The sequence below is a fragment of the Spea bombifrons genome, chromosome 2 (genome assembly GCF_027358695.1).
Source record: "Spea bombifrons isolate aSpeBom1 chromosome 2, aSpeBom1.2.pri, whole genome shotgun sequence".
NCBI classification, from domain to species: domain Eukaryota; kingdom Metazoa; phylum Chordata; class Amphibia; order Anura; family Pelobatidae; genus Spea; species Spea bombifrons.
In genome coordinates, this window is record NC_071088.1 from 111,808,829 (window position 1) to 111,836,057 (window position 27,229).

At 41.6% G+C, this 27,229-nt stretch overlaps 1 protein-coding gene across 2 annotated transcripts in view; it reads right to left on the reverse strand.

The window, feature by feature from the left end:
• DGKA (diacylglycerol kinase alpha) overlaps positions 1 to 27,229 on the reverse strand; it is a 52,731-nt gene that overhangs the window by 3,433 nt on the left and 22,069 nt on the right. The window contains exons 1-19 of one of the 2 annotated variants that reach the window (XM_053455641.1): positions 13,415 to 13,542; positions 13,217 to 13,307; positions 12,950 to 13,026; positions 12,064 to 12,211; positions 10,190 to 10,270; positions 6,320 to 6,369; positions 5,984 to 6,058; positions 5,109 to 5,228; positions 4,818 to 4,935; positions 4,485 to 4,573; positions 4,032 to 4,151; positions 3,766 to 3,864; positions 3,201 to 3,287; positions 2,262 to 2,335; positions 1,820 to 1,894; positions 1,631 to 1,716; positions 1,202 to 1,291; positions 876 to 1,036; positions 176 to 240 (exon numbers count right to left, since the gene is read on the reverse strand). In XM_053455641.1, the coding sequence (XP_053311616.1) occupies positions 176 to 240; positions 876 to 1,036; positions 1,202 to 1,291; positions 1,631 to 1,716; positions 1,820 to 1,894; positions 2,262 to 2,335; positions 3,201 to 3,287; positions 3,766 to 3,864; positions 4,032 to 4,151; positions 4,485 to 4,573; positions 4,818 to 4,935; positions 5,109 to 5,228; positions 5,984 to 6,058; positions 6,320 to 6,369; positions 10,190 to 10,270; positions 12,064 to 12,211; positions 12,950 to 13,026; positions 13,217 to 13,289 (1,688 nt within the window). In that variant the 5' untranslated portion in view covers positions 13,290 to 13,307; positions 13,415 to 13,542. Of the gene's footprint in view, positions 1 to 175; positions 241 to 875; positions 1,037 to 1,201; positions 1,292 to 1,630; positions 1,717 to 1,819; positions 1,895 to 2,261; positions 2,336 to 3,200; positions 3,288 to 3,765; positions 3,865 to 4,031; positions 4,152 to 4,484; positions 4,574 to 4,817; positions 4,936 to 5,108; positions 5,229 to 5,983; positions 6,059 to 6,319; positions 6,370 to 10,189; positions 10,271 to 12,063; positions 12,212 to 12,949; positions 13,027 to 13,216; positions 13,308 to 13,414; positions 13,543 to 27,229 lie in introns of those variants that run through there. The other variant, XM_053455640.1, reaches the window with a different exon arrangement.

A 27,229-nucleotide genomic window follows, 5' to 3' on the forward strand; every position in this document is an offset into this window, starting at 1 on the left:
TCAATGTGTTCACTGACTGATGAACACCTATATTAAAGAAATATATTGTAATGCGGGTGGAGGAACTTGACACTAACAGAGCCGATATCAAGACTGATCTGCCGCAGAATGCAACCCTTTGTGAATGTGTTTAAACCCGTCTAGTGTATGCGGAAACCAGTAAAAAAAACATTACCTGCTATTGAATTTCTCAGGGTATTTCTCTCTCATGACGTGGAATCGGTGAGCAATGGAGGCATCCTGGAGAGAGGACTCAAGTTGAAGGAACAGTAACAAAGCCACACATTGATGCAAGAAAATAGTGAGAGGTCCAATTTACTTCCCCTACTCACATAAACATTCTGAAAATCAGTAACGGCCGTTAGTAAGGAGTATACAGCCAGTGAACAACTCCGTACACACATTACACACTTACTGACAACTCACAAGGCTGTCAGTCCCCTTACATTTAATAGGGTTATCTAGGAAGTCAAAGAAAATGTTTTGGTAACCGGTGTTCTTACTTGACTTTTCAGAGATCTAGATTTATAGAGCCTGTTACTCCAGTTATACATAAAAAGTTACCACTAAATAAAGTGGTCTTCCCAACATACCACCAGATGAGATGCCATTGCTGATTGGACCATTCAACTGGTTGCTATGGCAAGGGGACAACATTAGAAAGTCTTTATTAGAATAAACTTTTTGCTACATAACCCCCAATGAGTCCTTTTGCATCTGATACCGGAGCCACTGAGTGACAATCCGAATTGTCTTAAAAATTGTGGTGTAAATAAACAACATTTTTCTACACAAAAATGTATTGACGGTGTAGCTACAACTATGAGCTCTATCCTGATTGCCAAAGAATTAAAGTTGCTGAATCTTTTACATACCACTCCAATTGAGAAATAGTTGTTGATGATCTCATAAGGTACAGGGTCTCCCTTCTCTGCTGGGTTATCAGGTATGACCTCAATGTTCCACCGGTCCATCTGAAGAATTGCACTATTCTCTATGTCCTTTAAGAACTTTCCCAGATTTTCTCCATCATAACCTGCAAATGGGTTGATAGGGACAAAAAAGTGTAAAAAAAAACACTACAGATTAAGATCTCATAAACAATGTAAAAAAGCAAAGCTATATATCATAGTAAATATCAAAAAACTGTGAATAAGCAGATATAAATGCATGTTACACTTTTTTTACAATTTAATCTTACCCCCTCCCCATCGCAGGCACCGTGCAAGGTCATTCCCTGTGCCGAGGGGTAGCACAGCCACCGGTGGTCTTTGGGGAAGGTTTGCCTTGTCTAGATGAAGTGGAAAAATGAACAAAACAAGAAAAGGTCAGTGAGAGTCATTACTGGGTGGAAAAAGCGGCTTAATAAAAAAAACGCGTTATATAGATTATCAAAAATGTCACATGTAAATATTAACTGTCCTCAACCCTATTGAATTATATAATTATTGTTATTTAAACAATTTAATTATTTTGATATATATCTATATATATATCTATATCTATAAAAACATACAAGCAATCTTTAAGTCCCATAGAAACATATTTTATAACCCAGACAACTTTCTCTTATCCAGAGATACTGAGCAATGATTTTCTTTATGTAGTTGGTAGTTGAAATCTATCTTACCAATGGCATCAAGGATCCAACCCACTGTCCCATCTCCTCCGCATACCAAGATCCGATAATCAGGCACCTCCCTGAAAAAATTAAGCCTGGAACCAGAAAAAAAGACATGGAAGAAAAAGTTCAAATGGTGAAAAATGATATAGATGTGAAATACATGCGTGCTTCTACATCCATGTTGTTCCTTCTTACCCGGGGGCCGGACCTCCCTTTATTAAGTTGTAAACCTGTCTGGGATTTAGCAGGTACTGGAACTTCCGCAGAACCCTGGAGTGGATAGCAGATACTACAAGTTACACAATGAAATGAAATGTCATTTGAATCTGTTCTCTTACGAAAGTACATCATGAACTGTGTATGATGCCTTGTTAGACAGAGTTACATTATGTATGCATGCTGAGCTCCTGCTTATCTATGTTGTAAAATCCACTGGGGGTCTGGACAAAAAAAGTGAAGTTTTAAAGGCAACCCAGAAGTAACCCGTAGCACGTGTCCTATTGCATAGCAAAACGTGAGTTACAGCGGTTGAAATGCCATATTCTCCATATCACAGAAGTTAATCTGACTAGCCAAGCATGATGGGAGTTTCCACGCAAGCAATGAACGGCGTTCCTGTGTAAACGGACATCCTCACCTCTCCCCCTGCTTTCCTCCACTCTTTGGGTTGACAAACACAAGCAATGGATGTGTGTTTGAAACCGGGACCACCTTTCAACAAAAGCAAATGCATTACTGTAAAGGCAATGGATTCTATGGAGACCTACAAAGATAATTCTATCATTCTCAGCGACTGAGTGACTGACCGTTAAATCATTATATACAACAAGAAAGTGTGATTTTTTTGGACTGATATACTCTAGTGGACCATTAGCTGGTTTAAGGGGTTATAGCCCCGATTTTTAATATGTTAGTAACTGGTTTTATGATTTCTCATTGTGGGCAAAAGCAAGATGTAAACGTTGTTTTTTTTTTTTACTCCATATTGTATGGTGATGTATGCATTTTATTTTAACTAAAATGTGCTTCTTTTCCTATAACTCTGCTGTATCTATTACCAGTGCCCACACTAGATATATTTATTGTCCATTTGGCAAACAGGGCAAATGCGGCAGACTGTGTCCTTCAGTGGCCGTATGTGTAACATAGCCAGTGGCCGCAGGGATGTCATTTAGTGTCTTCTCCAGTTCCTTGTGATCTCTCACATGCATTAAGGGCATATGCCAGCTGAGAATAACATATTATATCTGCATGGATTGCAAAGAAAGACCCGGGGTGACCCTGCTGCAAATCAGCACTGTTCTCAAAGGGCCAGGAGGAAATAAACAGGACAGGCATATCCCAATAACAGAGATATTGTCCTTAAGATAGCATTAGTACTGTTAAGGCTCTCTCCAGAGAGGTCAAATAGCCAGCGAACCAGATGAAGTCACAGGTCACCGATAAGGCCAGCTTTACAGAGAGCAAGATGAATGATACATGCCAGCTCCAGAGTGACTGCACTCTTCATGGCAGAGGAAAGCTGACGGATACACACAGACAGCAATGACTGGGTAATGGGCAAAGATGTGCCTACCCGCAGGGCCTGCCCGTCTGATGCGCTGAAGGTCTGCGATGACTCCTCCGAGGGCGCAAGCAGATTCTTCTGGCTGTTCTGACGTTCCTGAGGGGAAAACAAATGTATGGCCAAGGTCTAGGTAATGGTGACTAACAACAAGGGGAAGCCATATAGCTATATAGCAGAATTTACAGAAGAAAGGAGTCACTTTGGGCACATATATACACATTATGCACATTCTGTCATAAAACTGCACTTTTCCTCTTAGCAGCCCACATTCAGTACCAATAATTTCAGATGATATTGCTCATTTTATATATGAGTATGCATAACTCCCGGTGGTGTTGTGGGAATTAATGTACTATACTACAGTAACATGAGAAAAATAAATACGGTGGAGAAAAGTGAGTAATAGACATAAAGGAAACAGAAAATGAGTAACAGTAACAGTTGGTGGTAAATTAAATTTTGCATATAATCAGGAAGTTTACTATCTATCTAGGACACATTTAGCATTAATGTGCCAGAACTATATGGGTATAAATTTGACCATGAGCTTGGGGGCATCTGACACATGACTCACCAGAATAACTGGATATATAGAAGCAGGAGGCAATATATGATCTTTCAAGGCACCTCCATCACAGAGCAGAGGAACAAGAGGAGCACATTCATCATGAACCTAAAATTCAAATAATAAAAGAATAGGTATATATATATATATATAGCCATATGTCTTAAGGAAGTAGGTAGAAGAGGTCTCTGGAATTCTTGGCGGTCCATGTGATGAGGTGTTGGTCTGTTAACTACTGGAGGAGAGAAAGCGGCCTGCTTTCAGAACATTCTTACCTTCATATGACACCAGACACAGCGTTCACCAGTGAGGCTCTGGAAGCTTTTTATCTTTTTCTGACATTTGTCACACTTGTTAGCCTCGCAACCACCTTTGACCCAAACATGGACCTGTCCCTGGGGGTAGAAGAAATGGAAATGTCTAAACAATATGATGAAGTAAGATGACAATTTGTGATTCGTATACCCCGGTACTGGGTTACAAACACACAAAAGAAGAGAAACATAGAAAGACAGAATTTGACAGCAGATAAAAAACATTTGGCGCAACTAGTCTTCCCATTTTCCTGTTGGTAAAGACTCAGACTTTAATTAGTCCTTGGTCTTAGATTAGATAGCGTTATATACATAAAGGGATACGATGTGATAAAAACCAAATAACAAATAAAACCAGAGGAAAGAATGATTATATACTGAAGGACAGGAGAGATCTTTGCATCTCTGACTTACGCTGGCATCCTTGCGAGACTTAGCATAGGTGCTGATGCAGGAATTAGGCGCCTTGCGAGCACAACGCTCATGCACAGTGAATTTACAGACTGCAAGGAGAAACACACACGTTTCAGCACTCCGCAGATCGTTACAGTGTGTTCTATGACAATAACACAGAATTGATACATTTGGAATATTGTGGCATTAGGTTTTATTTGAATATTATTTGTTTTTTTTACAAACTCAATGCTGCGTGTTCGGGATTCAGATTGCATGGGATGTCCATGTAACTTGTACAATAATAAATCGGATTATATATGCATGGTGGTTTGTGAATACATGTTAACTTACAGGTGCAGCACAGTCCCTGCTTCCTAACCCCAAAGAGCAGCGCTTCGCACACGTTACAGTACACAGGGCGATTGAAATGCTTTAGGCGCCACAAGTGTTGACCATCGTCCTTTATATTCTGTGAAAGAAGAACCAAAGAACAAGGCCGAGCAAACCAAAAAGAGGATAGAAGCAATGGATATATGAGGAGTAAAAAAAAGACAGAAGAAAGGGAACGAGAGAGAAATGTAAACTCAATTTCAAACATCCAATTTATTACACATGTTTTCTTCTAACCCACCCCATACGTACAGCTTCCATTCCCAGCAGCACCAGCAGAGGCACCGTAGTAAGACCTCCTTTCAGCCATTCTTCATAGGACACAATCCCATTACCATCGGAGTCCACTTGTTTCATCATCTCTTGCAGCATCTACAGAGACAGAAGCCCAGGATAAATGGGGGCAGAAAATAGGAACACAATCACAAACGGCAGTAGGTTGAGGGCTTGGCAACTATCCATCAGAAGTACAAACATTACCAGGAAACCACTTCAGTGGCAAAATTCTCCCTGTTCAGAAGTTGTTTTTTGCCCTCTTTTCCAACTGTTAACATATTTAATTCCCAGTAACACATTGTTTAACACTATTTGATGTTAACTTTTACAAGGCACTCAAAAAAGGGAAGGAAAACATTTCTTATGTGCAATGATAACAGCATATTTTATGCAATACACTATAAAGATAGGAACTGTAAAGTTTTCAAAATCGTGGCACATGACAATATCCCCCCCCAAAAGAATGGAAAAGAGATTTAATGGATTTGTTCCTGAAATTGTGCTGCATATAACACTTCATTGTTATGTGTCATAATAATATGTGTAATCATTTCTTTCCTGCATACAGATAGGAGTTTGTTAGCTGAACATCGGAGAATTCTATGTATGAATTAGGAGCCTGATGTTTTTGAAACCATGAATATAAAATATAATAAAATATATTCACATGTTCAATCATTTGATTGAACAAAAAACTCACCAGCGGGAAGATGTTTTGAGTCATAGCAACTCGGGTCCCCGAATTTATTCAATTCTGAGTTATCCTATACATTGTAAAATCTGCTTTTACGCAACCCTTTCTTCTTATAAAAGCTCAACAATTTAGTATGAATAACATGGAAAACACTCACAGGTTTCAGTTCAGTAATATCCCAGTCCAGGTATTCGGCTACACGCATCATTTGAGTTATTATTCGATCTACTTCCTATAGGGACACAGAAAAGGTATAGAAAGTGGCAGGTGAACAATGAACAAGACGAAAATTATGAGGGAAATGTAAAACCTGGTTAATCTATAAACAGAGATTCAAAAAGTGAAAAAATGAATGAAAAAAGAAAGCAAAAAGCAGTTGGATATAGAATTAATGCAAAGAGAATGGAAAATAGAGCAAGCGTAGAACAGGTCCAAGGATCAACTTGCTGTTAGTGTTAAGTGAATAGATAGAAACAGTAAGGGTTAAACTTACAGAACTGTCCAGGAGTCCATTGCCATCTTTATCATACAACTTGAAGGTGACTGTGAAGCAAAGATACCGCTTATCACAAAATAATATCATTTCTAAACACAAGATGGAGCTAGTGCTTTATATTGCGAGAAAACATTAAAATAAATGTCTTATTTCCAAAATTGGCTTAATATTCAGATGAATAGGACATAAAACAACCACATTGCTAACTGGCAGTGCCATCTCCTAATTGGAACATCAACGTGCAAACATATCTCTCTCTCAAAAAGCTCTCTACGAAAAGGGCCAACGATGTGTGTGAGTACCTGGATATGCATTTTTCCAAAAAGCACTTACCGGAAATCAGTGGGAGGACCTTCCACTCATGGGAATTTGGGGTCAGACCCCCGTCCGCAGTGTTCCCTCAGCCAGAGTGCATTTGGGGTCAGACCCCGTCCGTAGTGTTCCCTGAGCCAGAGTGCATTTGGGGTCAGAACCCCATCCGTAGTGTTCCCTGAGCTGGAGTGCATTTGGGGTCAGACCCCCGTCCGCAGTGTTTCCTGAGCCGGAGTTCATTTGGGCTCAGACCTCCGTCCGCAGTGTTCCCTGAGCCAGAGTGCATTTGGGCTCAGACCTCCGTCCGCACTGTTCCCTGAGCCGGAGTGGATTTGGGGTCAGACCCCCGTCCGCAGTGTTTCCTGAGCCGGAGTTCATTTGGGCTCAGACCTCCGTCCGCAGTGTTCCCTGAGCCAGAGTGCATTTGGGCTCAGACCTCCGTCCGCACTGTTCCCTGAGCCGGAGTGGATTTGGGGTCAGACCCCCGTCCGCAGTGTTCCCTGAGCTGGAGTGCATTTGGGGTCAGAACCCCATCCGTAGTGTTCCCTGAGCCAGAGTGGATTTGGGGTCAGACCCCCGTCCGCAGTGTTCCCTGAGCCGGAGTGCATTTGGGGTCAGACCCCCGTCCGCAGTGTTCCCTGAGCCAGAGTGGATTTGGGGTCAGACCCCCGTCCGCAGTGTTCCCTGAGCCAGAGTGGATTTGGGGTCAGACCCCCGTCCGCAGTGTTCCCTGAGCCGGAGTGCATTTGGGGTCAGACCCCCCGTCCGCAGTGTTCCCTGACCTGGAGTGCATTTGGGGTCAGACCCCCATCAGCGGTGTTCCCCGAATCGGAGTGCATTTGGGGTCAGACCTCCGTCCGCAGTGTTCCCTGAGCCAGAGTGTATTTGGGGTTAGACCCCCGTCCGCACTGTTCCCTGAGCCGGAGTGGATTTGGGGTCAGACCCCCGTCCGCAGTGTTCCCTGAGCCGGAGTTCATTTGGGCTCAGACCTCCGTCCGCAGTGTTCCCTGAGCCAGAGTGCATTTGTTCCCAGAGTGCATTTGTCCGCACTGTTCCCTGAGCCGGAGTGGATTTGGGGTCAGACCCCCGTCCGCAGTGTTCCCTGAGCTGGAGTGCATTTGGGGTCAGAACCCCATCCGTAGTGTTCCCTGAGCCAGAGTGGATTTGGGGTCAGACCCCCGTCCGCAGTGTTCCCTGAGCCGGAGTGCATTTGGGGTCAGACCCCCGTCCGCAGTGTTCCCTGAGCCAGAGTGGATTTGGGGTCAGACCCCCGTCCGCAGTGTTCCCTGAGCCAGAGTGGATTTTGGGTCAGACCCCCGTCCGCAGTGTTCCCTGAGCCAGAGTGGATTTGGGGTCAGACCCCCGTCCGCAGTGTTCCCTCAGCCGGAGTGCATTTGGGGTCAGACCCCGTCCGTAGTGTTCCCTGAGCCAGAGTGCATTTGGGGTCAGAACCCCATCCGTAGTGTTCCCTGAGCTGGAGTGCATTTGGGGTCAGACCCCTGTCCGCAGTGTTCCCTGAGCCGGAGTTCATTTGGGCTCAGACCTCCGTCCGCAGTGTTCCCTGAGCCAGAGTGCATTTGGGGTTAGACCCCCGTCCGCACTGTTCCCTGAGCCGGAGTGGATTTGGGGTCAGACCCCCGTCCGCAGTGTTCCCTGAGCCGGAGTTCATTTGGGCTCAGACCTCCGTCCGCAGTGTTCCCTGAGCCAGAGTGCATTTGGGCTCAGACCTCCGTCCGCACTGTTCCCTGAGCCGGAGTGGATTTGGGGTCAGACCCCCGTCCGCAGTGTTCCCTGAGCTGGAGTGCATTTGGGGTCAGAACCCCATCCGTAGTGTTCCCTGAGCCAGAGTGGATTTGGGGTCAGACCCCCGTCCGCAGTGTTCCCTGAGCCGGAGTGCATTTGGGGTCAGACCCCCGTCCGCAGTGTTCCCTGAGCCAGAGTGGATTTGGGGTCAGACCCCCGTCCGCAGTGTTCCCTGAGCCAGAGTGGATTTTGGGTCAGACCCCCGTCTGCAGTGTTCCCTGAGCCAGAGTGGATTTGGGGTCAGACCCCCGTCCGCAGTGTTCCCTGAGCCAGAGTGGATTTTGGGTCAGACCCCCGTCCGCAGTGTTCCCTGAGCCAGAGTAGATTTGGGGTCAGACCCCCGTCCGCAGTGTTCCCTGAGCCGGAGTGCATTTGGGGTCAGACCCCCCGTCCGCAGTGTTCCCTGAGCTGGAGTGCATTTAGGGTCAGACCCCCATCAGCGGTGTTCCCCGAATCTGAGTGCATTTGGGGTCAGACCCCCATCAGCAGTGTTCCCTGAGCCTGAGTGCATTTGGGGTCAGACCCCCGGCCCACAGTCTTCCCCAAGCCGGTGCTGGAGATGAGTATATCACGTGCAGGGAAATGTGTTCAGTGAACACATCTCAAGCATGGCATTTAGATGGGGTGGGAAAGGGGCAAATGGATTTGGTAGAATTTTGCAGAATTTGCAAAACTGACATGAAAATCTAAAGAAACCACACAGCTATCATATACATTAAGGTGCATATGATGGCGGGGGTATGCCTTTAAACTAAAAATTGGAAACAATATCAACCTAGCAGCTGCCACCTACAAAGGCTACTGGAAAGTCCAGAAGTTTGTTCCAGATAGTTTTAGTTTGGTTACTTACATAACACAGATGAGTATCAGACTACACATTCTTATAGAATTAATTGTCACTAATAATATCAGTTTATTTTTCCAAAAATAAGATTTTCCCTAGCACTGCCATGACTCACTAGATGGCGGGGGGAAAACAAAAAAATCCTTTTCTTGCAATACTTCTCAATTCTGAACGAGCACACAGAGCAGCGGAAGGGGATATTGACCATTATTAGAGTAGCTGCATTAACCATCTGCTCTAATGGTCTATGCCAGACACAAACAGATCTGATATAGGGGACTATAAATATTTCATTAAATTACATCTTTGGCGAATTTGTGATCTTTCACAATAATCATACATCTGTTGCTGACCGGAACAGATATTGTCTCTAGTTACGTTACATTACAGTTATGTATATAGCGCCGGCAGGTTCCGTAGGGCTGTTACAATGTATTAAAGGGACATTCAGTCTCTAAATTTGAATTTTCCTTTAAGCCATTCTTATGTGCAGTCATCAAACATCTCAAAAAAAGATATCGGCCATAATTAAATCCCGAGTTAGTTCTCTAGCCGATTAAGGAGCAAGAGCAGAGTTTCTTCTGCAATGCAACCTTTGTCTCTCAAAGCTTTGGTGACCCTTTTTCCTGTTTAGCTGTGGATGGACATGGCTGCATTAAAATCATGTGCTCCCCAGGTAAACAAACCATCTGGTCAACCTATTCCATTCAATTCACAACCACACCATTCGGGAAAACATGCAGCCTTAGAGGGATCATCAAAGTTCTCATTAAAAGAAATGAAATACATTTTTTTTTGCAAATGATGTCCAAAAAAAATCACTGGTCACCAACAGATGGCCCATATTTTGATATTCCTAGCACGGTACACCATGTTTCGACATTTAGAACAATAATTTGGCTACTTACACTCGAGCTTGTCCTCAGCAGTACCTCCTTCCAGCAAAGAGAAGTAACAGGATACATCATTCAGGCTCACACGGAAGTTTTCTGCAGGGACACAGAAGAAAAGTATTTGAAAGAGTGGAGCCTCGCTAATGTGCTACCCGGTGTAACTGTGCCCGAAAATCAGTGCTGGCAACAAGATCATTCAGCCCCAGTCCTGGTATTCCTTTACATCTTCTTTTACGTTTTCCAAGAGGCTCGCTGCCAAATAGTGTCTTCCTGAGAGAAAATCAGATGCTGTAAGGGTTTTTTTTTAATGATGGGATACACACTTGGTAGCATAAGGTAGCTTACGTATATTGTGCTAGCTGTCATTTTGTGTAAATGTTACTTTAACTTACTTAAAACTCCTAACATCCATCACTACAGCCCATAGAGGGATCCAGGAAGCGTTGGAGCCAATACAACACATAACCAGTGCCAGAGATACATATATATTATATTTATTATTATTATTTTGCTGTGTTCTGTATATAGAGACACAGTCTAGGAAAGTTGTGTTGAGCTTCCTGTGATTTCACAAGTCTGCGCATCTGCTGACCTTGAGCATGACATTGTGGGTCATTTGAAAATATCTTGGTCCCACCCTATGTCCATAAACCCAACATTGTGCCCAGGACTCTCCTCAGTGATGGTATGGATATAGGGGAGCTGCCACCTATGGCAAAGCCATAACATATTTTCATTACTGACACACTCGTTTGTTACCTTTAAGTGAAGGTTCAGTTTTAAGCCACTTGGGTTTATATTTCCAGCCTTGATACCCGTGGCGTTCTATGCAAATTATGTTTAGTTCATTTCCAATCATCTCTTAGGGAGGATTGCATTGGAAAGCAGGTGGAAAGATGACATGTTTTACTCCACCTTTTGTTGTTTTGTCAGGATAAGCATAAGCCTCCAGAGCTATTATTTACGAACGCAAAGGTCACAATCTCAGTGACGCAACAACGTAAAACATGATGCACCAGCAAGATAACAGCTTCCATCTACAATATCAGATTTTTATATTAATACTTTTAAAAGGAAATAAATATATATGAAATATATAAATATGTTAAGGTTAGGGATGGGGATAATCTGGAAAGTTATTTTGAATACAGACTTCAGACGTCCAAACACACACAGAAGTGCATGAGACTTTTCCAACTATAGTACAAAATCAATTGAAAACATATTCCAGCAGCAAAGGTTTAAGAAGCAGCTCCTTGAAACATATACTAATCCTTTATTCAATAATATGTGTTTTATTCACTGAAATGAGCACCAGCACTGTTTCCCAGCCAAAGTGCATTACAGGCCATTTGTCAAATCAAAAACGCTGTGAATTAATAGCATTTCCTATTAAAAAGCAGACCAGGTAGCGAAAGCTTGGATACATTACCTGCTACTGTAATTAATAGTACAAAGTTTCGCCATAGCGGGCTCAGAGGCCGGCATTGTTCAATTGATTTTGTTTTCTGAACACTAAACAGCTAAAGATTACTACGATGTGAATGTCAATATTCCCTTGGATATGCCTTATTATTTTATCAGTGTCTCTTATCACATTAATTGATTGGTTTTCTCTGTTGTAAATTGAGTTGGAAAACGTGGACTGATAACAATAGGGTGAACCATTTCGTGTTTACAGGGTGACATTTTTAATAAGGTAACCTGTACTTGTCAGGGGAGGGCTGGCAACTTCTGGCCAGGGGGACAAGTAAAGCCAAGTGGCCCCATTGGCCCCTTGCCCGCCCCAACATACACACTGGCACATATATGTAGACACACTTACTCAAGCTTAATGCTAAGTAAGATATACTGATTTGTGTCACCTGTTCAGAGACAGAGGAACCTACCTTTGTTCCCATCAGTCTGGTCCCCATCAGTTTGTTTGCTTGAGCCTGTCTGAAAGGACATGAAGAGCCGCTCGCAGAGGTCAGGGGAAATGTCCTCCACCTCCAGGTAAGTTTTCAGGAAAGATCTAAAACCCTCGAAATCTATCGACTTAAGCAGAGCACAGACAGCATCTGAGTGAGGAACCGTGGTATCCCTTTAATGTTACACGCTGCAGAGCTATGTATTAGCCTTTATACACAGGAGAGGCAGTTCATATATACGTATAAATAATATGGAGCACATTGTATTGTATGATTTTTGTTTGCAGACCTAGTTTTTGGCATGTATGTTAAGTAAGAGAAATCGGTTTCAAAGTGTATATATTTTGTACAGCAGGGAAAGTGGTCAGGCTAGATGCCCCAAATGGTTTTTATCTGCAGTCAAATTCGAGGTCTCTATGAATTTTCACAATTGCAAAATAGCCACACTTTTCAATTCTTGGGATTCTAACCCATTTGTCCATAACCTCTGTGTCTATTAAAACATCATAAGTGGGTGCCATAAAAAATAGTGATACTGAAAATCAGTGATAGGTGAATAACCGGTAACAGCCATATGTGTAGAATACAAAATAAATCTATTCTGATTGCATGCAGTAGGGTTAAGCATACTGGTACATAGGATGCAAGACATAGCAGTATAGAACCTAGAACTTGACAGCAGATATGGACCATTTGGCCCATCTAGCCCTTTTTTTATTTTTTAAACACTCAAACCTTAATCAAGCATTGCCATACGTCTATCCCATGCATGCCCTTTGTTAGGACAGCTGCAAACAACACAATACACCCAGGAGGGGTAAGAACTATAACACAGATAAACATAAAACAAAGACAGCTATCTCACCTCTTCAGATAAAAAATGGCTCAAACTACCTCCACCATAAAACTCCTGCAGGACATCTTGAACCTTCCTGGCGCTGTCTGCAAACAGAAGATAATTGAATTTTACCATGTATGTCACATTCCCAGGAATAATCAGAGCTTGAAGTCTTCTTCCGTGCTTTGGATCTTTTAACATCACTGCAAGGCTGAAGGTTCGGGGAGCGGAGGTATGGCACCGAAGGCTGCATACACGGACAAGATGTGGGAGGGAAGAGATGCATTTACTCACAATCAATGTACTTCTGCAGTTGGGTGAACTCCTTCGGGCTCAGTATTGCCCACTCCTTGTTCTCTTCGCTCATACTGGCTCTGCGACAGCCCTGCGGCAACACAGCAAAAAGGAGGTGAGGCAGATGATCCATGGCAAGGCAGACAATCAGGGGCAGCGGGGAGAACGCTATGAATGGGCTGCGATTCTGGCTCAAACCTTGGATTACACATTAGCTGAACTAACACATTCTCCCGGAGTTTTCCAGAATCCCTACACTGCTGCAATACCGAGACAGAATGAGTGGCAGCGTGACAGAAAAAGACGGGGGCAAGGAGGGGTGGAGGGAGTAAGGGAGGAAAGCAAAAGACATGGTAACGAGTGTGTGTGGAAAGAAGAGGGGCTTACTGGTACGGGATAGAGAGAATGAAGGAGACACCATTCAGGACTGTAGCTTGCGATCAAATAGACAGCAAGGAAATAAGGGAGAAGGTAAGAGAGCAAGACAAACCAGTTACAGAAAGTGAAGCTGGAATGAGAGGGATGGAGCGTGAGCAGTGGGTGTAAGGCAGAGAGAAAAGTGAGGTAGGGGGAGGAGATTTAAAGGTATAGGAAACAGAGAGATGATGGGAAGACATTTTAAGCATAGTAAAAAAAAATAGTTCGGCATAACTGCAAATACAACGTATCATGCCTGCCTCCAATATGGCTGTATATGATATGATTACTGTGAATACTTACACATTTCCTGTTATTTTACAGCTTACACTTGCGCAAAGAGAGGGTAAACTAGTGAGTACTCCAAGCCAGCTTTACACCAACAAGTACTCCGAGCTGACACTCAGCACGCTGAGCAGGTACTGCTATCTGGCAGCACACAACACGCATCCTGGCAAGAACTCGCAACTGGCACTATGTCACCTGTACACTGCATTGCTATTCCTAGAAGGCATCACGCCGGTATATCTGAACACGGAGTGAGTACTCAGAGCCAGCATTATGTCATAAGTGCAGGAGTATTTACTTCTTATCGGCAGCATGTGACCAATACCCCAGCAGATACTCCTGGTGAGCAATCCCTGGCAGGAGCAGGTGAGCCGTACCCTAACAAATACCCCCAGCTAGAATGATGTCACCTAAACACTAGAACATACTCCCAGCCATCATTATATCACCTGTGCACTAGCAGGTACACCATCCAGCAGCAAGCCAACCATACAATAAACAAGTACTCCTAACTGGCAGTATAGTAACATGCAGCATTAGCAAGAGCTTCTACCCAGAAATAGGACACTGAAGCGCTGGACCAGTACTCCCAGCCAACAGCATGCATCTTTTACAGATGGCAAGTACTCCCAGCCGGAGTATATGAAACTACTCTCAGTCAGTAGTATTTCATCTGTACGCTGAATGATTTATTTTATTCTGCATGGAACCTTGCATAAAGTTTCTCAGACACCCCACACAAAGAGCAAGTTTTCCCAGCTTGAAGAATCATCCCTACAATGCTGTGAAAAACAAGTTGCCCACTTACCGATTTCTTCTAGTTTTCCTTATTTGTCATATCTAAATATTTCAGATCAAACTAATTTTGACAAAGAAAATGTGTAAACATCAGCTTTTAGATGATCATTTCATTTATTAAAGTTAAAGAGTTAATCAAACCTATATCACTCATGTGAAAAAGAAATGGCCCATAAACTTAATAACTGGTTATACCAGCTTTGGCAGCAGCAACTGCAATCAAATGTTTGGGATAACTGACAATGAGTCTTTTACATCGCTGTGGAGGAATTTTGGCTGACTCTTCCTGACAGAATTGTTTTAATTCAGCCAAACTGGAGGGTTTTCGAGCATGAACTGCCATCTTAATCGGATTCAAGTCAGGACTTTGTCTAGGCCATTCCAAAACCCTCATTTTGTTTATTTTGAAACATTCAGAGGTGGACTTGCTCATGTGCTTCAGATCATTGTCCTGCTGTGTAACCCAACTGCCCTTGAGCTTTATGAACTGATGGCTGGACATTCTCCTTCAGGAGTTTCTAGTAGAGAGCAGAATTCATGGTTCCACATTATGTCAAGTTGCCCAGGTGCTGAAGCAGCAAAGTAGCCCCAGACCACCACATTTACGCCAGACGTAATGGGACCCATGCCTTCCAAAAAGTTCCCCCTTTGACTCGTCAGTCCACAGAATACTATCCCAAAAGTCTTGGGGGTCATCAAGATGTTTTTTTGTCAAATGTGAGATGAGCACACAAACTTATTCACTCATGCTAACACACATATACATGCTTACACATACTTACCCTAACATACACTTACTAACACACACTTACACACTCCCTTACACATCCATGCTCACGCACACACAAACACTTCCATGCTCATATTCATGCTCACATACACATTCATGCTCACACACACACACTTATCTACAGATTATCATGCTAACATACATACATACTCCATCCCTTACTCTCTCACTTGCTCCTTCCCTCTTGCACCCTCTACTTACCTCACTGACTGTTTTCTCTCTCTCTGGCTACACGCAAACTGCGTGAGCAATCTCACTTTCCCTGCGGGGTCATGTAACCTTGTGTTATGTGACCCCATTGTGTTTCTACCTCCCCACGCCAGTCCAAAATTGTTCACAAAGGGCCACTCTGACCTAGACCAGCTCGCCCATTACACAAGAGATAAAAGAATTCCTGAGGTAATGAAGTACACATGATGATAACATTCTGATCTCTGATTAATTATGGTTTTCCAAATGTGTTTTAGCTGCCACTTTGTTACTTGGCCATCTGCTGCACTTACCATGGGCCTAAAGTTACTTGCCCTCCCCTGTCACCAAACAAATAGGGTTGTGAGCGTGTGTTATACTACTACACTAGGTCATGGGGAAAAAGTTTGAAGAACACTAGTTTATATCATAGCAATCTAAGCCTTAATCAATAAATATCTAATACAAATGCTACTGACTTACAATGAACGTTTTGGGTATAAGCACACAGCAATCATGTATCAGTCTGCTAACTTGCTCTGATCACGTTCAGCCGACAATTCTGAGGGACCAGATATCATAATGACGAGTGACACTATCTGCCATTAACATAGCACTGACATTTGTTTTGTTCTGTGCAAATCTTTTCAGCAACTTACTAGAATTATAGCACATACTTATCATTCCTCAAACAGCTTCAATGCTTTGTCTGATAGTAATCAAATTTAACCATTCAGTGAAAAATCCTACTGCTATCTGATCTGCTGCCAGATAGGCCTGCACAGTGGAACAAGCAGACACGATAACTGCAAACCTTGTTTTCGTTCACTTCCCACGATGAATGATAACTAAAATGTATGGTGGTGCAGTTAATCAATGTATGACTACAAACTAATAAAAGTAATTTTCATGATATGTGTGCCAAAACATAAGTTTTATTGGTATGAGTGATACTGGTAGAAAACCATATTTTGATATGTGAAGTGCAGCGTAGAAAATAAAAGCCCCCTACAGAACAATCCGACCGTCTCACCAATCGCTGATCTTCATCCTTAGTTTAGATGCATCAGTTGTTGGGGTGCTGGATTATGACATCATTTTGTGGCCCACGGAGTTAGTAGAACAAACTAGTAAGGTGCCAAATAGGCCTCTGTCTCTTAGGGCTAAGCTTTTACCTAACAGATGCCTTGCTCTGAGCCACCAGCGAAAAGGATGAGTAGCAGGTAACTTAGACATCCCTAGTCTGACCTTGGCTACTGTGCTTAAAAATGTCATTGTACTCCTTGTGATGTGATGTTTCGTAATAATTACAATCATAACAATAAGACATTTATAACACCTCTTTGATAAGTGAATCAAGTAAAGTCAGGTTGCCATCCTTTAACAACATACGTTAAAGTGAAGGTCCTGTGACCGCATTGTGCTGCTCTGAACTAGTAATTGAAAGAAAACAGATGTCTGTGAGACCAGCAGTTACCACTGATTAACGCTGCGCTCTAGCATCACCTATCCTCCCTCAAGATGACCATAATGACAATGGCTCCTTCGCTTACTCAATGTGAGGAGCAAAAGGGAACATTGGTTCATTTCCACTTTCAATTCAGTATGCTCTGTCCTAAGAGACTTGTAACACAATGAGCTACAAGTCAGTAAATGGACAAGCTGGAAGGACAAGCTTAACACCCCAGACACTTCCTCTTCTTACCAAAGAACACACAATACACCACGCAGAAAATGAACTTGGAGAACCAGAAAGGGTGAGTAGATCTCTTTGTTGAAAAGGGAGGGGTAAAAGCAATTCAGACATTTTATTAGAAATATATACTCTTAAACTGCAACATTAAAAAACATTAAAAAGGGACGCTCCAGTGCCCTATATAGCTCCTCCAATGAACAGTTGCTAAAGTATTTTTTAGGTACTTATTCATTGCATTGTTAAGTTGAAAGAAAAAAAACTCAACTTTAGGAGACACTGCAGTGCACCCAGTCTTTGGTGGTTGAATCAGCCAGTCACAGTCAGGTAATGGCTCCTATTCAAAATTAATGGACTTATTTTCTGCGCATGTATGCAGTGGCCATTTTAGTCGAGTTGAGTATAGGAAGCTTGCAAGCAGAAACTGTGTATGGCCGATAACATCTCCTGCAAGCCAAGAAGAAGAAGCTGCCTGCCACAGTGCGAGAGGCTGCATCTGCCCTGCCGGCCACAGTGCGAGAGGTGGTGCATCTATACTGCCACTTCAGTGAAGTGAACATTAGCGCCGGCCAACTCTTCGCGTTCATCTTCGTGAGGGGAAAAATCTTCATATTCCACAAATATTCGCCCGTTCCTGTGTTCGGTTTGCGCAAATATTCGTATACATTCTTCGTGTTCGTTTTTTTCTTCCTTTTTTGTAGAAGGGGTTAATACGGGGTTAATGTGGTACGCACTACGCAGCAGCTTTGGTGCCAGGATTTTAAATGTCCGTACGAGCAACTCTATTGGTCACCTGCAGGGGTCTCCTCTGCCATCAACCAATGAAGTACACCTGTACACCGGCTCCAAGAGTTAAAAGGTCAAGTTGCGCCGTCAGGAGTAAAAGGGCCGTGTGAGTGAGTCGCCTGTAGAGGCCTCCTCTGGCATCAACCAATTGGCCTGTCTCAAGAGTTAAAGGGCCATAAGAACGACTCTATTTGTCGCTGGCAGGGCCCCTGCAGGCGACAAAAAGACTTGGTTGCATCTCCTGATGTCAAACTTGGCCTGTGGTCTCCACGTTCCAAGAGTTAAAAGTCCGTACAAGCGACTCTATTGGTTGTTCGTATGGACCTTTAACTCCTGGAGCAGGGAGACCAGTGGTCTCTCCCGGCCAATTTGCCGCACCAAGAGTTAAAGGTCTGTACGAGCGACTATTGGTCGCTGGCAGGGCAATTGGTTGATGCCAGAGGAGGACCCTGCAGGCAACCAATAGAGTCGTTCACATGGCCTTTTAACTCCTGAAGGCTAACATACGGATTTCCGCTTCCGTTAACCCCTGCGATGCTGCGTAGATAAGGTAGGCTAGACGGGGAAGGGACCAGGGAGACGAATATTCTTCGTGTTGTGTGTCTTCGTATACGTTTTGCCACTGCCATCTTCGTATGTTCGGTATTCGGGCTGAACAACCAAAAACGCACCCTTTGTGTTCGTTTTCACGTTCGCCCGAATACAAATGCACAAGTCTAGTGAACATATATCTTACGCAGCTAATCAGCATGTAAAAGTGCAGCAGGATATTGTATCGTTAGCAGGGAATTTCCACACCTGAAATTATATTGATGACAACATGAAGAAGACATATTTTAGAATAATCAGCAATGCTTTCAATTCACACTTTCGTTTTGACAAAAAATAACAGATAGGTGCCATAACTGTATTCCTATGAAAGAGTTAGTGGCCCAGTCTCCATAGGCAAAGCACCTGCTAGAGGGCAGCTCATCATCACATAAAAAATGGAAGCATTCACATAAAAGGAAAATCAAGTATGCTTCCATGTGCAAAAATGATGAGAACTTGTGCAAAACTGTGATTATGGCAATACACAGATGATTCTGAGACAATTTCTTCCAAAACCTGTTAAGGCAAAGCAAATTTGTAAAAAGAGCTTTATAGGCCTATCAAGTAAGGTTTAATCATCATAGGACAATTAGGTGTTCCCACAAAATATCAAGAGGTGGATTGTTACATTATTTTAACAAGGAATTATTTCTGGTTTTGACATTAAGCCGTCCTAGGAATGGTGCTTCTGTTGCTGAATTCCGTTACAAAGGTGTTAAATTCAGCAGAATAGGTGGAACAGCACATTTAAAGCAGATCTGTCACCTTTTTCCAATTCCCACATTTTACGCAATTAAAAATGTCCAATGATGATTATAGATTCAAACTGTATATCAGAAATCTACCTTATGCGTATACCATTGGAACAGCTTTCTTAATTTAGCATAAAGGAGGTAAAATGAATCCTAATTTGTATCTATGACATATTGGGGAACGACTGGGCTGATCCCTATTCCGTGGTGAAAACTAAGAATGTTCACTTGGGTCAATACAAGTGTCAAAGTGAAATCATAAAGCATTGGCAGCTGCCCAATGACCTCACCCCAGCGAGTGGGCACACAAAAAAGGTGCATGGCGACTTTACCTAAAAAATACCTAACGCACCTATCCACGAGTGCCTGGGATTTGCCTACTTATAATCATATATGCTTAAACTGCCAGGTTGCCTCTAAAAGGAACCAGGTTGCCAACCAAGAGTGACCTTGATAATCAGATGATATATTCAATAAATGGTTCAGTAGGGATAACCCGTGAACATAAAATAAAACAACACTATAACCTACAAAAACAAAAATGTTTTCTGCAATTTCCTATGGGTTAATGCTTTCTTGTGTCATTCCTCCTTTTTCCTGCACACACTACAGAAACAACATCATTCTGACGGCCCAATAACCGTGAGCAATTATGTGTCTAGGAGAATGGGTTGAATGAGGTCACTTGGTTGAATTCTTTATCTCTTGGTTTATGTCTGTACACATTCAACATTCATATAAAATACACATGCAAAGTGTTCACCATAGGATCGTTGACATTTTTGCCGTTCAATATTGATAAATGGAATTGGTTCTGGGAACTACAAGTGAAGATCCTTTTTAGTATTCAGTAAACAAGCAAAGTAATGTACCTGAAGAAGATACGCGAGTTGTCTTGTAAGCTTACACTCTCATTTGGTATTGCCTTGTCTCTACTTGTTTCATGTATGTTCATGGCTATCGTGGCACCAATCTCTTCTTTAGTCTTCGGCATCAGGAATTTATTAAACTCGGCATGTGGTGGTTGGGTGTGTAAATATAGCATATACAGACGTGGGGCAGCTGGGTACTGTTTTATAGGTAGGAGGACATGGTTAATAAAAAGGATTAAGACAACTTTATACTAAGGGAGGGCAAAGGGTAAACAGACTACTGTTTTCTTTGTGTTGCAGCTTAGTGACTGCATAAATACAAAGACTATGATTACAGGAATCCAAGCAGGTTTGATAAACAGTAACAATAATAATGACGTTTAATGTAGCAACATGATATGCGATTGTTTAATACAAGCCATTTCTTCAAGCTTTAGAAACAACCTGAGAAAATAGTATGGGGTGTGCCGCAAGTAGATCCAAAACTCCATCCAAAACAGAAGAAAGAGGAGAGTGTGGAGGGGCAGAGGAGATCATAGAGAAGGCACTGAGCTAGGGTCTTGGTAACCCTAAACTTGAATTCAGACCCCATCTTTCAGCCAATAGGCATTTTTTGAGGCACACTCAGAATGGAAGGTTATAATTCCAGGTATCGGTACTGTGGAAGCAAACACAATAGAAATGTGTCTTTGGGTTGGAATTACATTCTGAGCATTAGCAAAGGAGAAATAATCAGTTGGGGGATTTTATATTGTCACAAAACACAATCAATCATTTATTGCCAGGGATAAAAGAAACAACCATCTCTTTTAGTCTGCTTCACAGTAATTATATATATCAAGTTTCTCACTTTACCCTGGCTCCTTTGTGCTTGCTCTGGAGTTAAAATCAAACATTTAGCCACGTTCTCCAACAGCTAGTCTGTGATGCACCGAAGCGCGGATTCTCTCTAGCTCTGCTCTGACAATTAGATGCTACGTGGAAACGTTTCGCTGTATTCTTTTAACAGGACTGATATGTACTTGCGTGAACATTTTTGGAACTGATCGTGGTCAAGCATGATTGCAAAGATGGGATAATATACTTCATTGTATAGTAGCATTCATCCTGAAACCAGCAGTAAGTGCAGGTCATTCATAGTCCTCACGGTTCACAGGGGAGCCATACTTTACTAGCAAGCCCAGCTGCTAATGGTGTCTGGAATTATTTATTAATGAAAATGGACAAGACATACAGAATAATTGTTTATTAAATGTGCTAAATTGCCACCTTGCATTTATCCATTTCATCATAACTGGACTAACATGGCTATCTCAAGCTACATCATCAACCTGCATATAACAGAACTAAGAAGGTACAGCAACATTGGTCCCATTGAGCCATTTTGGATCTTCAACATGGTACAGATATGGGAAGGACCCCTGCAACACATCTTCCCTGTATCAAATTACTAATGATTTGATTGTTTTGATTCTCCTTTCATTTAGCTCTAATGATTCTGGTTTTTAAATGAGAAAAGAAAAGCTATTCTGGTAGAAGCCACATTACTGGGAAATGACTATAATGGATAACATGCTATAGTGCACACATCTGACAATAACCGTGTCCATAATATTCTCCATCGTACCCCTTAACCTCTTTGTAGCCGGGAGTTTTGGATCATTTGGCTATTCGCTCCCATGCATGTTAGCAAACAAGTGAAAGATATGACATTGGATGCTTTCTTGACGGAGGTCATGATGTCATGGAACCTAATAATGGATGAGTAGTGGTTAATTGTTCTTACTCTGTCAAGTTTCAGGTGCTTAAACATACCCCATTTCTACTGCTTTCTACCCCTCTCTCCCTCTTCACTCCCTCTCTCCCGACAGGTCTGTCGTAAGCCAACACACATGATTTGGGTTTGGGTATGTTTTCTGTGTTTAGCGTAACTGAATTTGTTCCGCATCAGCCTTAATGAAGCAAATAGCTCCCCTTACGCAGTTAACATCGCAGGAAACTCACTCAAACTGAGCAGTTTATTGTGCATCATTACAACCTTTCTAAAATTAGCATTAGTGGGTAATTTGAATTACAAAAAGCCAGTCATCAGTTAAAGGCCAGTTAATCTAATAAGACACGACACACATGGCGTCTTTATCATTTCATTTTTTTTCCTTCTTGTTGATTTTGAAAATGAATGAGTAATCAGGACGCATCCTTTGCTGTATTAGTTTTATATATTCAATATAGCAATATGACAAAACGTTTTCAATCATGCGAAGAGTTCCCGATTTAACCATGTATCTATATACAATTTGTATATTTAAGGCAATCAGCCGATAGCCTTGCTTCCCCTTCTTCTTTTCATTGTCCAGGCAAATTTGGCAATAACCTGCTTTTCTCATATTTTAGATCATTCTAAAGATATAATAGGAAGTTTGACACTGGCTAATAACAATAATTAATTAGGGCTCTGAGGTCTTCAAAGCTAACGTGACTCTACATTATGTTCTCTGAATATGTTGGTCCACTAACTATTGGAGGTACTTCTCTGGGAAAATATAGTTATATTGATTTCCATTTCCAAAATTAAATCAATGATGTTACAGTTGGCTTATGGTAGATCACTTTGGATATGGCTCAAGATGCAATTAAACTAACACAAAATAAGCAGATGCAGCCAAGTAATATTTTTGTGTTGGTGGGAAGCCACAAAATTGTTGCAGGGTAATATTTTGCATTAACAGACAATTTGTTCAATGCATCCCAATAGTCTCTATAGTGCTATATTCTGACTCGGGAACTCTTAGGGGTTCTGGCCAGCCACACAAAGCATTATTATCACTTTCTAAAATCCGGATACACTCTCTATCGCCTTTGCTGAGCATGATGACCCATTATTCAGGGATTTCTTACAATGGCTTGTTGAAAACCTGTACTCTGCATTGTATTTTGTTCCTTTTTCAAAAGGGTTAATGTTCAGCTTTAAGAGTTGCGTGGTCAAAAGGGCCATTGCCATGGCAATGTGTAACATGGAACCATCTGCACAACTAATTGTATTAGCAGAACAGCTGCGTTTCTGCTCAAAAATAATTAAAGAAATTAACAGTAATGTCCATGGATTGCAAGTATAGAAGAGGCCGTTTGAACTTTGATATAAAGTAGGACCTTATGGTAATACACTCACCAATATTTTCAATGGCCAAAGAAGGACACTTTCGATTTTTTTGCGTACAATTAGAGGTGTACTGGGTAAGGATTAAAGAAGGTTTATGTGGGTTTTACTTAGAAAAAAATGTTCTATTTCCAATATTTAACTTAGTAAGGAACATGGATATAGCTGTAGAATTAACCTAGAGAATGAATGATATGTGACATTTTTTTTCTACGTTGACCCAATAAAAAATATCAACTTCAGCTAAAGGCTCCACCAAAACATATTTTCTGCTGTTTGAATTTCAAATTATTGTGAGTTTTAGGACTGTTGTAACATTGTAATACAATCATACCCACCAAATCACTGAGCTCTGACAAAAGAGTGATGTCTGACAATTGGAAGTAAGCCAGAGGGATTTAGGTCCTAAAGAGCGACTATCTTCTAAAGAAGGACACCTTAAAGGCATGGGGCTAAAAGGTTCCTGAGGAATGTGTGTCCAAACGGAAGTCCCCAATGCTCAATGGCGATTCCAACTTTTATTTAGATCTTGCGAATCAGGCTTATGAAACTGCATGTGGTTATACCGCACACACAGTGACATGGTGAAAAGCTGGCAGGTTTGCATAACTTAAGAGGAAAATCCACTAAACACCTAATGGTAAGAGCAGACAGAATTTGCATATCTACATTTTCTTCCCTTTTACATGACGAGTCCAGCTTATTTTTTTGAAAGTGTCTCTCTTCAGGATGGACTTCTAGAAGTTCAGAATGCTTGGCTAGTATTTGTTTATCACAATGCTCTACTGTCAAAAAGATGTAATAATTGACTATAAACAACAGAAATGTGTTGTATTATCCTGAATACCTTTCTCAATGATAGCTATTGATAGGAAACAGAGTGTCTGTTAATCCTTATCCCCTTGTCAAATCTCTGACCGTACAGCCTAAAACAAGCCACTCTTTGACTATTTGGATGCCTGAGAGGAATTTGAAAAGCCTGTTCAACTTTTTTCAAGCTGACTTTCTTGTGTAAAGGGTACACTATCTGGAACACCACTTGTTCCGATCTATAAAACGGTACATTACAACGTAACCTTCATTCACATTATTAATGCATGCAACCTTGAACATGGACCCTTATATGCTTTATTCAGATACTGATGCATGTGCATAGAAGGTAGCAATACTGCGTGCCTCATTGTGTGGGAGTTAATGTTTACATATATTTACAGGTAACATATTGTCTGTGTGGGTGTAAATGGCTACATGTTTTCAGGTTGTCAGCCTCATTTGTGCATAATGTGGTAAAGACATCTTTACCATAGTGTCAGTTCTAACTATATATGCAATTCACACATAACCGATAAAAGAAAACATGTCAAAGTAATCTGGTTGACTGTGGGTAATCTAAGTTCAAACAAAAGTTCAAGCGTTACAGGCTTTCTGATCTTATGGTGTTTTTCTGAAAGTACAAAGTGTGCCATTACGACTCTAAATGGCATCACACAGATTTACACTGTAGGCTGTTTTCTGGAACTCATTTTCTTTAAAACTAAAAATAAAACTCAGCACTACAGTTAGAAATACGACTTCTGGAATGCAGGTTTAACATCACTACATTCACTTGGAAGCAGTTTTTTCTTTTTGTACCCTTTGTGACCAAGGCTGAGCACCTTTTCAGAACAAGAAGGGATTTCTTCAGATACCATGTTTTGATCATCACATTTAAATTTTGTATAAAAAAAATAAAATGTGAAAATTTAAAAAACCAAACCTTTTTTCTCACTTTTATCTAAAAAATATTTTACTCATCTGCAAAAGCTAATGAAAAAACCTGCTAAATAGATTTTAATATTTCTCCTGAGTTGAGAAATACCCAATGTTTTTATTTGCAAGTTATAGGGCAATGTGTACAAGTAGCCTTACGCTATATCAAAACCATTTTTGTTCCAAATCTGATCATTCTGTACCCATGTGCTATTAGGGACATCTTTAAAGCCGGCCACTTCACTTTACCCTAGCAAACCATGTTTTTGAAAACTAGACACCCCAGGGCATTGTATTTAAGGTATAAATGTACAGCTCCTGGTATATGTCACTTCAAAACACCACCACAATATGTTCAGCAACATCTCCAGTACAGTGATACCACCCAAGCAGGGGTTTGCAAAGTTAATTGGGGGCTAAAAGGTCACATTTGGGACATGTGCAATTCAGGTTTTCAACTTGGAATTTTGACATCTGGTCCTTCTGCCCCATGTCCTATTTGGGACATCTTTGAACCAGGTCAATTCAATATGCCCAACCATATAATCAAACCGTATTTTTTGGCAAACTAGACACCCCAGCGTATTTAAAATGCTGATGTTTAAAATTGCGATTAGTAAGCTGGGCTCTATTGACTTGCATGATTGAATGCAGTACTTTTATTTAGAATGCAGGGGGAGCTCATAATTCTCAGAGAGACCCTCTTGAGAACTTGTTTATCTTTTAATAGGCGCCACCATCTTGCGAGAGGCAAAATCTCTTGCAGTGGTGCTTGTGACAGCTCTTTGGAGTGAACATGAAAGTATTTTTTACAGAGTGCTTTCAATTAGGGGTAATGCTTAAACCTGTTTAGTCATCAGTAAGATAACTTTTCATTCTGTAAATCAGGTATTTCACTTATAAATGCTGCATGTCGAGCTTATTATTGGTTTCTGCACTGCCATCACCTGTCCAGCTCAATGACACTGTGTCAAAGCTTACCAATATAATTCTGATTAATGTATAAAAAAAAAAATATTAAATAAGAGCACATGTGACAAACAGGTTTCAATATTCAATGATAGTTTTACCACGGAAGGGACAGTTCCTCCTTCATTTGCATGTGTATTTAAATACGTAGCGCCCTTGATATTTAAGGATGGATGGACTTCACTGAAAATCAGTTGATGCAAACTTTTGTAATGCTCTACATTGCGCAGAGGCATTTTTACGATATTTTAATTGACCCAGGTCAGGGCAGCGCCTCCAGTCAACCTTTCCCCAATCGCTATCCTCACTATGGAGTGCTAGCATATGATGTCATAACCTGACCACCCCTAAGAAGCTTTTCTACTTCTTTAAAATGATTAATGACTAGGCACCACAGAGCATGAGATTCTGGAGGTTAATATACTTAATTAAGATTAATACCTGATTTGCTTTATCCAACATAAACGACCTGTCTGGCTCTGTGTACATGTAAAAAATCAGAAGCCTTTCTAAGTTAACCTTGGGTCTTTGGATGGCAGCAGCCAGCCACAGCAGCCGGTATTGTGACTCAGACCACCTGGGAAGTAAAACTGATGTTGTATTGACTGTATGCTGTATTTGACACCTGATGGCAATAATGTAGTCAACCAGGGCATTTCAATCTGATTCCTGTTGCCAGGCTTCTTACCAGCATGTCCTTACAATTGTGACAAACTAGCTGTCATTACTCAGGATGAACCAGTGCCCTGTAATAACAGAATGGATGTATAACTACAGTGAAGGAAAAAAATATTTGATCCCCGGCTGATTTTGTATGTTTGCCCACTGAAAAAGACATGATTAGTCTATAATTTTAATGGTAGGTTTATTTGAACAGTGAGAGACAGAATAACAACAACAAAAACCCAGAATAACGCATTACAAATAAGTTATAAATTGATTTGCATTTTACTCAGTGAAAT